This window comes from Stegodyphus dumicola, chromosome 8, assembly GCF_044657685.1.
Source record: "Stegodyphus dumicola isolate Sdum_Otavi_A_Nest chromosome 8, ASM4465768v1".
In the NCBI taxonomy this organism is placed as follows: Eukaryota; Metazoa; Arthropoda; class Arachnida; order Araneae; family Eresidae; genus Stegodyphus; species Stegodyphus dumicola.
The window spans coordinates 80,854,930-80,870,496 of record NC_140775.1 but is presented as its reverse complement, the minus strand read 5'-3'; the positions used below and the strand labels follow the sequence as shown (position 1 = coordinate 80,870,496).

At 33.4% G+C, this 15,567-nt stretch overlaps 1 protein-coding gene across 9 annotated transcripts in view; it reads left to right on the top strand.

Annotated features, from left to right (window-relative positions):
* LOC118199468 (RNA-binding protein Musashi homolog Rbp6-like) overlaps positions 1-15,567 on the top strand; it is a 1,078,296-nt gene that overhangs the window by 837,214 nt on the left and 225,515 nt on the right. For all 9 annotated transcript variants that reach the window (XM_085822043.1, XM_085822045.1, XM_085822040.1 and 6 more), the window contains exon 7: positions 8,997-9,045. In XM_085822043.1, the coding sequence (XP_085678169.1) occupies positions 8,997-9,045 (49 nt within the window). The remainder of the gene's footprint in view (positions 1-8,996; positions 9,046-15,567) is intronic.

The following is a 15,567-nucleotide window of genomic DNA, read 5'->3' as shown; positions in this document are numbered from 1 at the left end:
TCTTAATGTAAAGAAATATAATAGATCCCGCTGCTATTTCTTCTTCCTACCGTTGGGCCGTAATGATGGCCAGGGAAAAATCTTTAATTACGAAATTCGGCATTTGCGAGCTCGCGATATTTTATTTCTTTTTCGAAAAGCTCTATCCGCTGCAAACTTTTCCTCTGCGTTGCAGAAATGACAGGGAATTAAAGGGCCTTAATTGGAAATAGCGGAAATCCCGCCGACCTACAAGAAGTTTAGCTTTTGATGTTGGGTTTTTGCGCGTTGTGTTCTTATTCCCTTCTTCTCCTCGTCCCCTCCCATGAGCAAGTGGGCGTGGAAGTCCATCAAGACTAATGCTCTAAGCCTAATGCTCTAAGCCCTTGCCGTTAACTTGAAATGGTCACCTACGCTTTGCCAAGGGTGGGGTCCAAATTGAAATCTGTGATGCCTTCTTTGGCTCTGAATCGATACTGCATCCGTTTATGTCAGTCCTTAGTCGCTGAATGTCGACAGTTGTGCGCCGTTTTTTATTTGAAAGTTATGTTTGCTGATCTGCTGAATAATAAAAATATGCAAGCGATCGTAGACGACTGCTCTAAATTACTATCTATTGACTGACATGGAGGAATTTGCATTTATGTATAGGTTTGCCGGTTAGAGAATCTCAAATAACGAAGAATTCGTGAAAAGGAAAGAAAAGGCTTAATTCGTAATTTATATATATACACTCACGTTGCATTTATTTTAAAAGATTTTTCGAGGTGATTGTTAAAACTAGTTTGTGTCATGCATTTTATTCCTTGCAGCAATGATTTCTTAGAAATCTCATAAAACCAGCTAAAATTTAACAACTTACAAAGTGCATTTTCTCTTTAGAGAAAATTAAGGGATAAATGACAAAGCCATTAAGTAACTTTTTAAAAAAGTTTCATTTTATTTTTTCGCATACCTCTATAATAATTTTAAAATTTTAAAAATTATGAATTTTTTAATTACAAAGGACTGAGCATTTTCTGGGTAATCATATAATTTCTTTCTTCAATAAACAGGGTCTAATTTTTAAAATGAATAATATTTATGTGTATATAACAGGGCTTCTCAACCAAGAGAGATTATATAGTTGAGCTTCATATTTGATTGTTCAGTAGTTAGTTTTATTCTACGAACAACAAAAACAACACACACACACCATGCTACTTTTATTCAAGTTTTGGTATTTGCCAACACTTTCTGTACTTTGTTTTTTAATTTTTGAAACACGTTAGACAATAATCTAAACCTAAGTAAATGTACATATGTGCAAGTTTTGGAAAGGAGGGGGCGTAGTATGATCTTCTAGCAATGGTGAAAAGGGTGAAATACTGGTATAGCAATATGTATTTCTCAGTAGTACTCGCCTCTGAGCTGGATGATAGTTAATACTCTAAAGGATGTTTCATCTTTTTTACTTCCTTGTATAATATAAAGGAAGTATTGTAATCGCGAAAAATTTCAGGTATCCTTATTTGAATGGAAATATTCATTTTGATTACTTCCGAATCCATTACGTACGGTTAGAATAAAACTATGTGGGTATGTATCTCGCATATCCACCCCTTTTATTCGGCTTAAAAAAAGTCCTTACCTGGCAATCATTGGTCGTAGCGATATACTTTCAATTGTAGAAATGTTTTAAATGACAGAAATATTCATGTTTTGACAATGTCAAATTAAAACAAAAATAATTTTGGACAAATATAATAGATCTAACTTTTAATGCGGTCTCCTGGTTCCTATATTTGTATTTGGGAAAGTTTTATACTCGTTATGAAAAAATAAAAATACAAAAAGTTTGACTCCCGTACGACAAAAATCGACCGAGATTTTTAATTTCACAATCTGCAATTTTTGACGGCATTTTGAACATACCTTGAGGAATCAGTTAATTAAATTAGAATAATATCGAGGAAATAAGTTTAAATGAAGTGTAGCAAAAAATATGTTTAATTTAATAGGCTGTACAACGAAGTCATATGGTACTCAGATCAGGCCTTTTTTTAAACTGAATGAATTCAGTGCACTAAAAAATATTTACGAAAAAAAAAAAATCATGAGTAAACTGAGATCAAAATCATCAAACACTGTGACGTAACAAACAGTAAAAGAATAAGTATACTTAGTAATAGTGTGTTTGAAACTGCATGATCATTTTGTCGAATTAGAATAATATTTATAAAATGAAGTTGTGCGAAATAAATGATTTAATAACTTCACCGAAAATAACTTTTTGTTTTTTAATATTGTACTCATGACTGATGAACGATAATGCAATTAAAATATAAATTAGTAATTATCAAATGTCTAACTTATAGTAGCTGAAGTTACACAGTTTCGGATTTTAGAGACTCTTTTCAGTTTATTCTCGAGGATTATTTCGATTAATCGAAATTAATTATTCTTAGATACCAGTTGGAACTGTCACATGTTTTGGTATTCCACAAATCTGCTTATCAGTGGCGTCGCTAGAACTTTTGCCATCTGAAGCGGTCCGTGAATTTACCGCCTCTCTTGATATATAAACAAATAAAGTTAAAACGGCAAGTATTAAAATAAAATAAAACTCTACGTTTATTTTTGAAGAAAAACTTTAACTCCAATATTTTAAAGTTATTATTATTTTGCTCTTTTTTTAATTTTTATTCATTTATTTATTTATTTTTGTTCACGAAACCGTCATTCTAGAGGTCTGTTTGATTGCTTTTGCTATTGTGTCTGCCGTATAGAAAGATTTCTTAAATGCATAACATACATTTGTGGTTTTTAAATACTTCTTAAATAATTTTTATTTAGAAAACGTTTCTAACAACTAGCATCATTTGTAGCAATTGACAGAAAAGTTCGCACTAGTATTACAGTATTTGGAACTTCGTTCTGGAGATTGTATTTTAAAATAAACTGCAAAAATTCAAAAGGATGGTCTTTTCACGTTCCTGTTTTGATTTCCTTAGCAATAACGGAAAAAAAGATTCTAAAGTGCTTCTTTCGTGACGAGAAAGTCTTTCGTATTAATTAATGTCACCGCTATTATAATTTAGTTGATATTCGTAATTTGTATTCATAAGTTTGGAAGGAATAAAATAGGCATAACAAAATTATTTAGTTGTTGAAAATCACGTGAGAATTTTTTTGAATACTTTATAGAGTAAAAACTCTTTTCTGCTCAGTTTAATTCTGTATGACAGTTGAGAGTGTTTTTATTCTTCACGTGCCTTTACAATCCACCCGACTAATCTCTGTAAAATGCTTCACGCAAAAAATATCGCCCCTAAAAATGTGTCGCCCGAAGCCTATGTTCCCCTTTAGCTACGCCAGTGTTGCTTATTTCAGCAGTTTTATCCTGGCTTCTAACAGTAAAAAATGTTTTTAATTCTTTATTATTGAAGGATATGTTTTGTTGCATAATAATGCTAAATAATCCATAGTTTCCTTTTGACAGATTCTACAAAAATTTGTTTATTCTAACACGAAAATTTTTATCTAATATTGAAATAACAAAGAATGCTATTTACTGTGGTTAGCATCTTTCATTTCGGTGAAGAAATGTTTGTATTATACACGAGGATTAATAAACTTGTCAAAAATGGGCGCCAGCTAAAATAACTGTATGTCGAGCAAATGAAGACCGATGATTATAATTCATAGAATCTGGAACAAAGCCTTAACTCATCAACCCCCGAAACGAACTCTTTTAGCCATCGAAGGGCAATGTAATTAGCAGCCATAATCCTCTTTGCGAACACCCAACCCTCGTTTCGAGTTTTGAAGACCACATCGTCCATAAGATTCGTCGCTCCTTTAACAAAACTTTTGTTATTACTGTTAAGAAGTCTCGCTCTCACTATGCTCGCCTACCTACTTTCTCCCCTCATCTTCTCACGGGCCACATCGTTCGGTTGGCACGATTCTCGAGGGGGAGTGGATTAAGTTCGTTCGACTGGTTCCACAGAGCACGAATGACGAGGTCTCGTTCGATAATTCGTCGAATGGACGTTGATTTCGTAACAAAACAAAAGAATGTCTTCCTCTTTCCCTACTCGTTTCTCGATTCGTAAGCTGTGATTAAAGTTGATTGCGTTTTTCGTCGCAATTGTGATCGCGTAATGTTTGAACAGCTTAATACTCTCGTCACAGCGGGAAGATTTGGAGGTGATAATTATGAAGTCTGATGAGATGGAAAGAAAGTTGAAACAAATTTGTATCCAGCAAATGATAGATACTTCATAATAAGCTGCGAGTGAAAGTTATATTTGGCATATATCTGTCTATTCTTGTCGTTTCAGTCTGCCATTTTTATGATTATTGATGCTTTGCCGAACCGCTACTGTCACAGAATTAAATTATTTCCAAAACATCATGAAAAATTTAGTTTAAAGTTTTATAAAAAATGCATCAAAGTAAAGTATTTACCTCAAAATAAAAAAGAATTATTTGAGGTTTGTAAAGAATTTTTTCTTAAAATCATATCAGATGGTTTCAGCAATTTTCTCATAAATCTAGAAAAAAAAATGTGCATATTTCTTAATTTATAATAAGAATTAAGGCCGACAACACATTTTATTAAAGTAAAAAAGAAGAAGTATCGTCAGTCGAATTTAAAAATATTGCTGTGTATATGATGGCTGGTACTATTAGAACTGTTGTTGCAGGAGGAAAAAACTAAATTTCACAGTTTCATTTTGAAAGCTCCGAATTTTACGAAATTGATATTATTCTTTACATTAGCTCAAAATATTAGTCAGATTTTTTAAATTTTAGTCGACGTCCATTATATGTGCAATTTCTACGAATGAGTTTTCAGAACGTAAGATTTCTTGAACATGGAGGTTGTCTGACGAGAGTTTAAATAGTCTACGTTTAGTTTCAAATTGTATTTGTCAAATTTTCCTTTCTAGCTCTATATTCTAATTACGTTTAGCCATTTTGGGATTTTTTTAACTGCAGAAATTTGACATTCATGGTCACATTTACTTTGAACGATACGAGATGAATTCAACTTATTTACAAACATTGTAGAGTCGTACCAAGAAAATGGAATCTGCATCGAAACAGTTGGAAATCTTTCATAAATTCTCTATGGCACATACGCAATGCCATATTTTCTTTCGAGTGAATAATTCCATACAGTAATCAGCAGAAACCAATTTGTCAACAGAAAGCATCCATAAACTTTTGACATACCCTTTCAGCCATCCCTTCCGGCTTATCGGCCTGAGTGCCGAGCGCATTTGTTTGGGACTATCTGTGCCAGCTGCTATGGTAGAAAAGGGGGGCGGCAAGCGCACATTTTTCGTTTTTATCTATGAAGCAGCAAGAAGCGAAGTATATGAAACGTCCAACCTTTATCAGACTCTGTTTCGCCTTCGCTATCGCTGGCAGCAACGGAACAAATAAGAGTTTATTTATCTTGCGGTCGACATGTTCAGCAGTGTCCATCCTGCCTACATATTAATCTCTTTGGCCCGAGTGTTTATCTAAGTATGGGCGGACAATAAAACACGGTTAAATTAGGTACCTTTTTGTTCAAATTTTGCTTTACTGCTCTTGTAATCAAGGCAAATAAATTCATGTAAAGGATAATTAGCTAATGAAGATTTTAGTACGATGTCCGGTTTTAGTGTGTGTCTTGGATTCTGTTAATCGTCGACTTAATTTTACCTTCTGCCATATAATCGTTTTGCAAAATCGTAGTAAAATTTCTTGATAAAAGAATCTTGCATTGTGTTATATTTAAAGAAATTCGGACGGTTTACAAGAAGACTGTTTAAATAATAAATTTCTATTCCACTTGCGTTCTGTTTCAGAGAAAATGGGCTGCACAATTAATTTTCGTACAAAATTTTAAATAGATAAGATTAGAAAATAAGATGGAATAAAAAGAACAGGATAATTTAATTTTTAGTACAAAAGATTTTGATTGAGTCTGTTAAAGAAATCGTCGGCGTTAGAACCAGTGCAACCTGTGCGGCTAAAGCGGGGGGCTCAATTTTTAGAATTTAGGCAGACATTCGGCGGCGTAATTTTTAGAAGCCATGGTTAGAGCACAGGGGCGGTAAAATGTCTAGCGCCGTCCGTCCCTGGTTAAAGGTTATTCGATGAAAAAAAGTAATTAAAGATATTAGTAAATGAAAAATTAACGGAGAGAATTCAACAATAGTGCGAGAATACAACTGAACTGAATTAAAACATACGGAGAGTTTCCCCCCCCCTGATTTTCACAGTAATCATATTTGATTTAAATTTGTAAACAGGAGGCTTGAACTAGATCTGTATTTATTTACAGCAGTCGTAGCAGAGTATATATTTTCCGTAATACGTGATATATGGACATTACGTAGACGTTTGAAGTTCGATACTGTTTAAATGAAGAAATTGACTGTTGCTATGAAAAACAGTCCATAAGACGTTGGTTTTTTATTTTGCTTGAATATGATAAAGCTCACGAAAGCTATCTACATGAAAACTTTCTAAAGGAATGTGGATCGTATCATTCTTAGCAGATAAATTTTGAAAATATAAAAATAGCAAATTCATCTTCCTGGAATCGAATTTCCGTTGAACAACCAGAATTCAATGTAATTCGAAGGTTCTGTAAAGAAACTGTTTTAAGCATCTTTTTGAACATTATAGTTGAGTACTGTAGAGTGGTAGTTATTTATTCTGTGGAAGGTAGCGAATTTGGCAACTTTTAAAAAAAAATCGCTAAACTATCAATATTTATCGGAAATCGACCAACTTTATCAACGTATCAAAAGAAAACACACTTTAGCAATTTAAATTGCAAATTGAAAATAGGGGTTATAGGATATTATCTATATTATATGATTCATTATTGTTGTTTTTCCCTTGTGTGTAGCGATCTGAACGCGGCATGGCGTATAGTCTCCGCATAGCGCTTTGAACATTATCAATCATTGTTTCCTTAAAAAAATTCAGAGAATTGCCCCAGCACAACATCATGCACAACCCCGAGATTGAGTATCGGTAAGTAAGGTTACCAGATTAAAATCATTATCTAAATAAGAAATCGCTAGATTTGCGTGCATCCGATGCGTTATTTTAGCCTCACATTGCTTTCTTACGAAAAGTGTTTTTGAGTTATAAAAAGTTCATGAAATATGAGCTGTTAATGGGTTAAAAGAACTTTATTTTGCGTTAAAGTTTATTATTATTACTGTTTAGTGTTTTGTTTCGACCCGGACTGGAAAAATGGGATCGTCTTAGCTGTAATTTTAGAGGATTTCCTTGTGAAATTGATAGATTCGAGAGCAGTATCCCAAATTAAAAGTTAATTAATTCAGTCTTTCTGTCAGGCATTAACTAACAAAAACTTTTTATAACTAACAAAAAGACTGAATTACAAAAAGACTGAAGTCTTTTTCAGTCATTAACTGAAAAACTTCGGTGAATGTCGGGAGGTAACAGGGAAGTAATCTTTAGAAGGCGATTATTTCTATTGCGTATTTCCAAAGTTGTTTAGTGGTCATTTCACTTTATTTTAAATTATATGAACTCATGAAATAAAATTTTCTGTAATTTATATATGGCATCAAAATGTAGCATAAATTTAGGCACTGCGAATTTATTTCTATGCGATTGTTGTCACTTTTAATTGTAACTTTCTTCTCATTGGATGTGCTTGACTTTAACCTTTGAAACAAACTAAATCACGAACATAATAGTAAAAAATATAATGAATAAATAAAAAAGAACACTGATTAAATCTGTTCCCCTATAGTTTTTTTTTCCAAGTTTTTTTGATTGACGTTGGTGCAACATGTAAATACACCTAGCAGTTAAAAAGCATGTACTTGGTGGAATCTGAAAATAGTGGAATTAAGAAACGGAAGGTTAAATACTAAATCCACCAGTGAATGTATCAACAGCAACTAAAAATTAATTTCGTCACAATGCAAATATTTATCTTCTACGTGGAATATTCTCAACATTAACTGTGGTTATCAATATGAAATGCGTGCGCTGTGAATTTTATGCGTAAGATTTTTTTAATTAACATTTAACCTATATTAAAGCTTTTCTGTATTTCTACTGTTTCGTCTACTCCAGCAGAATATGAGAACAAGGAGCCAGAATGTAGTTTTTAAGAGAAAGAGTTGACAACATCATCCTGCCGTGGTTAAAGGCAGGTTGCTATGAACTAATGAGTATATTATGATTGGAAATTTAATAAGCAGTCATAGAATAGCGAAGTTAGGTTGTTAGGCTTTAAATTTAAATATTCATCCGTAAATAGTTTGAGTCATCTATCCAGTCTACAAGAAGTGGAAGTTAATTTTGTTAATTGTTTTATTTTCTGTACCTTTAAGCTGAAATTCAAATGAATGCTTTAGTTGCTTTACATTCTTGTTAATACTTGGTGTTCTGCTATTAAAAGGCAAAAATGGAACGAGAATTTATCTAGCATTCTTATACTAGTACTTAGATTAAACTAGACTGAGTTTTTATGATGAGGCGTACATTTTTTTTTCTCGCTTACCAAAACGAGATATGTATTTCGAATGATCTTATTATCAGTTTCAAATGAATAACACTAAATGTTAGTAGATTGTTAAACTATTAACTAAATTGCCACTAAAATGTTAATGCTGTAACTAAATACTTACTATGCTGAAAAGTAAATTCAGTTGCTGCTTTTTCATTCTTTCAATGTAAGTTGCGTACTTTAGTAAAAAAGTTACCGAAGCCATTATATTCTAATGCTCTGAGTATTTTTATTATGTTCACAGTATTCTTACTAATATTCTCAGTACTGTTAGGCTTAAAATACTCCTAATAGTGTTGTGTGTTTAGGAGAGAATATTTGATGATAATAGAAGTTGAAATAACAATTTATTAAGATAACTAGTTGTATATATAAATCTAAGATGAGTATTTATAATGATTTTAATGTTATTGCAAACTGTAGTTATGGATGCTTAGTATAATTGAATAATGTCATTTTTTTTCCTCTCCAGATAGAAGATGCTATGTTGATGTTTGATAAACAAACGAACAGACATAGGGGTAAGTACATAATTACATACCATTAACCCGCTTAGGTATATGTATTTTTCCGAAAGGCGACGAGACAGTGCAAATATCATTAACTATGACCGCGCCTGCCACATTCTTTGGCTCGGCTGCGTGGATAATTTGTCTGTGCGATAAACGAAAATTCAATTTTTTCAATGCAATTCTGTATCGCCGATAGAGCGTGATGATTCTATAATGAATCTTCCAGGTGAATGAAATAATTAGGCACAATAATTATCAACTCATCTCATATTGCTTTCTTTTATAATCTTTAATTTGCGAGATTAAATTTAAATAGTGGGGGGAGGTAATATGAAAGTTATATACAATTTTGTATATTTTTGAAAGGAAGTTAAATGGCAATTTAATAATCGATAAAACTGTAATTAGTAAACTAAATTTTATTAATCTAAAAAAATTTATTTGTTAGCGTTTTATTTTATTTATTTCAATTTTCTAGAACAGAAACCCGGCCGTTCCTTTCTTCGCGATACTGACGTTGAAAGTTATATACTAGAATTCAAGAAATGTGGTAGTTAAAACTATATAAGTTTAAAACTTTTGTAATAATTGTAACCGTTTTCGCATTGAAAAAGATACAGTATCTTCTTGTTTCAAACCTTTGTTGACTTCATAATATTATAATTACCACCGTAACGCACTTTTCAAAGTTTTTTTAACATTCACACGGAAAATCATCAAACCATAAAATCATCATTAGGATTTTAACTTTCATATAATGATTTCATCCTCACGAAACTATATCATTGCATTGCTAGAGTAAAATTTCTATTTATTTTGTGGTTCTTTTAAAGTAGCCACAAAAGAAAGTTACTAACGAAACGACGCTGGCAAACGAGGCTTAGTATTCTATCAATGATCGCTGGTCGAGCTTGAGTCTAGAAAAAGAAGGTATCTGTAACTATTACCAGTAAACCTTCATTCTTCTGTGTGCTGCTTTAATTTGGACAGTCTAGGAGTAAGTATGTGCCTGTCGCTCGTCTCTGCAAACTAAAATGGAAAGCTTAGTGACTATTGCAAATTAAAATTTGAATTTTTATTTACTTATTTGTTTATGTCTCGTATAACAGACCTTTTGACCTATCTAAATTTCCATTTTTACTTTCAAGACCTCTTAAATAGTCCCCCCCCCATGCTTTTTTCCTTAGATAGGATAACCTTAATTTTTTGCTCTTCTTGAACTGAATTATATATAAATACATGTATGTGTGTTTGATTGGTTCTACTTCAAGGTATGGTGTTTAAGTCTTTTAATTATCCTCAGCACTTTGAACATGGTAAGCTCTGATGCATGAGACCGTCATATATGCAAACCAACTTTATTATCTTGTAAAATATCTTCGAAAAGGGCACTTAATTGAAATAAATGAGTTAGTATGAAAATAATTAATTTAGTTATTATGCTCCCAATGTACATTTATTTATAAAAAATTATAACTCTGGGTTTAAAGGATCAATGAAATATTTTTTATCTGCATCTTCGTGATATTTCTTTTTATGCAGAGGGAAAGTGGATCATGTTTTCCCAGCAGTACTGAAGTGTTAAAGCCTTATTTGATGGCCTGAAACGTCACTTAACTAGCTGTCTAGACAGTGGACTTCGCAGTGTTTCTCCTTGTGAAAAATGTAGCCGTTTAATAACAGATAAGCTTAAAAAAATTTCTTAACCGATCCGTCTCATTCAGTGGTTCCATAATCTCATTATCCTAATATTCCCAAAGTTGAGTATGGAATAAAAACGAGATTTGGGGAATCTAATTTAACGTCATACGCAGGCTATACAGTGAAGTATGCGTATTATAGGAAGATCGATCTTTTCTCTCCCTCCCATCTGATCCCCCTCAGCCTTCCCTTTTGCTAATCGCTCATCTTCGAACTCTAACCTATCGCAAAACATCATGAGCAGCACTAGACTTGGGGTACCCAGCCAATCAGCGCGCTTCGTTGGACAGGGATGGAAAATGCATAATACCCCGATGAATATTAACGTTAATTTCGAGGCCGGATAGTCACTTTAGTACTTCCACGTGTCCCGGACTTTGCCGGATACGCTTTAATTAACGTTAACGATGTTTCTGTTCTGAACCGTTCGGGCGTATTCTTGTATCTGCCCCGCAGACGAGAGAGATCGTTTGGTGTTGCTGGTGCTGCAGCTGATGATGATGGTAATGGGGTTCTCTGGCGAGGTAAAGGTGGTGGTGGTGGTGGTTCGGCGAGGCAAGTACAAGGGATGCTGGGTAGGTGTGTATTCAGAAGTGTGGGGGGGGGACGTGAGTGAATGTAGGAATATAGGAATGAGAGATTTTAAAGAAAAGTATCTTTTTTACTTCATGTGTTTTCTTCCATTACTCGATATACTTTCTTGAAGAGACTTTGGTTGTCTTTTTGGGGGGTTAGTCTCAAACTGAGGATGTGATATATTAAAACAGTTTTCGCTTAATTACTCAAAATTGGAACTTCATGAGAAAAATTGTTTTTCATGTGCATGCAAATGGGAAAAAAATGTTTCTTAATTATTGTTTCAACCTGTATCTTTTTTTGAATTGGCTTAATAATTTAACTTTTTTTGTGTCCAAAATGGAAATAAAAGGACATTTAAGGTAGGAATCGCGGGAGGGGGGGATATTAGCCAAAACAGCATAATTTGTTGAGAAATGTTGACAAATATTTTTTATTTAATTGCCATTATTAATAGTAAAATTTCATACTTTATGGATTCTACGTATACTAACTTATAAAAAATAATAAGAGTAGTTGCATGTATAAAAGAGTTATCATAGAAAAAGAGTATATATAATGATTTTAATGAGTCTAGCGAGTCTAATTTTATAAAAATATTTAATATTTCTAATTATACATCTCATGATTTAAGTGCATTTTTGTTTAAATTAATCATGTTAAAAATTAGGAAAAATATTAAGAACTGCGTTTATTGTTTTTTACTAAATATCTGACAGATTAAAGTTAAAAATCTTACTTTTTGAAGAAGGACAATATGCTGGCGCATATTTTACGGAAGATAAAGATATTTTATTTCAGGAAGTGGCAACACATTGCTTTTGAAAAGCGGAGTTTTTTTAATACAGTTGAAAAACTAATATCTTATATTTTGCCGAATGCCAACAATCTTGCCTGTTGGTGATAAAAAATGTTTTTGAGAACGGTGTTGCCATTGGTCGCTTTCAGATCGCCTGAGTTTATTAAGAAAAAATTCATTAAATTCGTGCAAAATAGGAAATAAATCGAAAACAAAATCGAATTTCAATATTCTGTCTTCGAGGTGCACGTGTTCGGTTCTCAAAATTTGGTGATTCTAGAGTTCTGCCGTTTTTCCGCAATGCAGGGAACATACTGTTAGGTTCCTACGGGTTCGTGGGTTTGGAGTTATTAACGACAACACTTGAGGAAGTATCAAAACACAATTTATGTGCCAGTAGTTTTCAGGACAGTTCCCAAAACAAGTTTGCAATCGTCAAAAAACTATGACAAGCACGCTGAAACAATCAGCAATGCAGCCTTCAGGTTACAACAGTGAAGACAGCTTCGCGGCAAAAAACTGAATAACTCTGCGACTTGGTCCGATCGCTCTTGGAGCTCAACACACTCAAGATATTCTTCACGATAAGACTGACTATTCGTTCGACGATGCGCTACAATATACTAACTCGAGATACATTGACGATACACTCGATGACCAACTCGACACTAGACTGCTATTCCGCATACAGGCAGGGTTTATATAGCTTTCAGCCTGCCTTCGAGGACACTCTGGGCCAAACCGATAAGAATTCATTCCAGAATGTTCTCGATCCGTCTATGGCATATCGCCAAATGGGCGATTTCGCCGAAAAAAGGAACCATACCTTCTCATGCCATTTTCTGGAAATCCTAAAACCTCCTTTGCAGGGAAGCTATCTTACCGCAGCTGGACATTTCATAACAATACAAATATAAATGTAGATACAAGCAGATTCTTCATCATTTTATATTAGAGATTTTTTTCTTATATTTACTTTTGTTATAAATTACATTATTCACTAATATTTGCGTATATTAAAAATAGAAAAAAAATTGTTATCACTATCGCGTAAGTGATTTTGTTATAATTCATCTCTTGGGGTGCTTTTACTCAGGACAGAAAGTTGGGCCGGCCGTTCTACCATTAGATGGCCAAAGACGCAAAAAGTATTTTTTTCCCCCACCTGATCATTTATAAGGCTGTTTCACTAGCGCAGTAGTAGGAATAAATTTGCTTCATTCATACTTCGTTGCAAACAAAAGGAACCTGAAAGAATTAAAGGCATTGCTCTCTTATATCCCTGTACTGTAACAGTTAGTACATCGATTTGGTAATCCTAAGCTGTACAGTTCAATTCTTGTGGTTTTTCCTCCTTCTTCCCAGCAAACCTAAAAACAATATCAAAATATGAACTGATGATAAAATTCTTTTTATTTACCTTGATTGTTTGTTGACTTTGGCTGGCTCTAGAAATATAATATTATTGTGGAATACAGCGTCTTTTCTGCACCGAGATTTGGTACCCATTCTTGTCAACTGCTTCCTCTAGTATGGCCAGTTATGAACAGTAGTGGAACCAGTGGACTGCTTACTTATAATAATTCGAAGTGCACGACTTGCTTCCAGTCATATTACACAGAGAGCGTAACTTATTTAGATCCTTTGGATTATCATCTTTTGGGATTATCTTCGCTGGCTCACTCCACTTTGACCATGATCTTTTTCCATTCTTATTCTGCTGAACGCTTTACTCGTGGGTAGTGATGAGCTATTTGAAGAAAAGCTCATTCTCACTAGGTTAAAATTAGGAATTGCAAATAGAAAACATTCTGCATTTATTACAGATGAGAGAATTCCAAATTTTTCTCGAATTCGAATCCTGGAAATCCTTGATTATCTTGAATTTTTCATACAAAAACAAAATTAAGAAAAAAAAAGGAAAATATTTGTTAAATATTAATATGTTTTAATTAAGGGAAAATGTTTGATCTGCATTTGATGGAAAACAAATTTATAAATGCAGTTTTTTAAAAATGTAACTACATATATTGGAAGACGCGAATATAATTTACTAAAAGAAGTACATAAGTAAAGTTGTAAATCTCTTTCATTTCCTTAATAGAATTTAACAAAATTTGTTTAAATTACGGTGACAGAATTTTTTCAGTTTTACTATTCCACGTTCACTGATATTGAAAAAATTGTGTTCTTTTTTAACGAATGCTTCTATTGGATGCCAATAAAACTAGTTATTACTTAGTTTTGAGTTAAAACTTTTAACGGTTTATTAGATTTACGTTCAAAAGACTCGAAAGAGGAAAAAAAGCACTATGATTTGAATTTCTGAAGCTCGAGTCTTTTTCAAGATTCATTGGATTTGAAATTTTGAGTGTTCTATTCGTAGTTTTTTTCTTTCAGTTGATGCGGCTCTTAACTATCGAGCTTTTTAGCAGACTATACATTCGAAAATATCTTGAAATCGTAATAGCTCCAAGGTTCAGTGTCTCGCTAATCATTATTAATTATCATAACCTTGATTTTACTCGCATTTTTGGTGACAGGCCATCAAGAATAAGACGCATGTGTGATATCAAAATTTTTCTTTTTGTATTTACGGAACTACTTACTGAATTTTTAAGCATCTGTAATATATACTGGTATTCAAACTTTGGGTCCCAACCAATTCAAACTCATTAGGGGTCGCGAAAATTTATAGTGAGGTCGAAAGGTGGAAAAAACCTAACAAAATCTGAATTAATGATAAATAACTAAAGATCGACGCTCTGATTGGGTTGACGAAATAGTTTTTTTTGGGGGGGAAGAATAAGTTTTTTTGCATTTTTATAGGGTCGCACTGCCACAGAGTTTAAATACCACTGATTTATAATATCAGCTTTCAGCCACATACACTGTAAGGTATTTTCTCCTTCTTTTCTGCATGCATTCGTGGGGTAACAGCAGCACACTCGGCGCGTATTGGAGAGATCTGGGTTCCAGTCTCGGCGAGGGCTTTGCTCATTTTTCATGTTTCCTGCTTTAGTAAAACCTTAATGACTCTACAGTGGCGCCCCGAACTAAAAAAAAGGTGGTGGATGATGATTCTTCACCACCGGGATTTGGCGAATGGTTTCCCTTATCCTTTCGTGGTGTAACGGTAGCACACTCGGCGTGTATTCGATAGGTCAGGTTTGAGTACCAGCGAGGGCAGTGCTCATTTTTCATGTTTCCTACTTTAGTAAAAACCTAATGACCATACAACATAACGTATTTATTTGTATAAATCTGAAAAATTTTCTTTCCTTTTCACTTGTAAAAAAGGCATAATATAATTAAATATTCTTTACTTGCTGACATTTAAGGTTTTTTGAAATGTTAGCATATAGTTAGTGACGATTCCGCAACCCGAAAGCAATGTAATAGGAATGTATGTTACAACCCTAAAATACAGTTTACCTCCATGCATTTAAAAATAA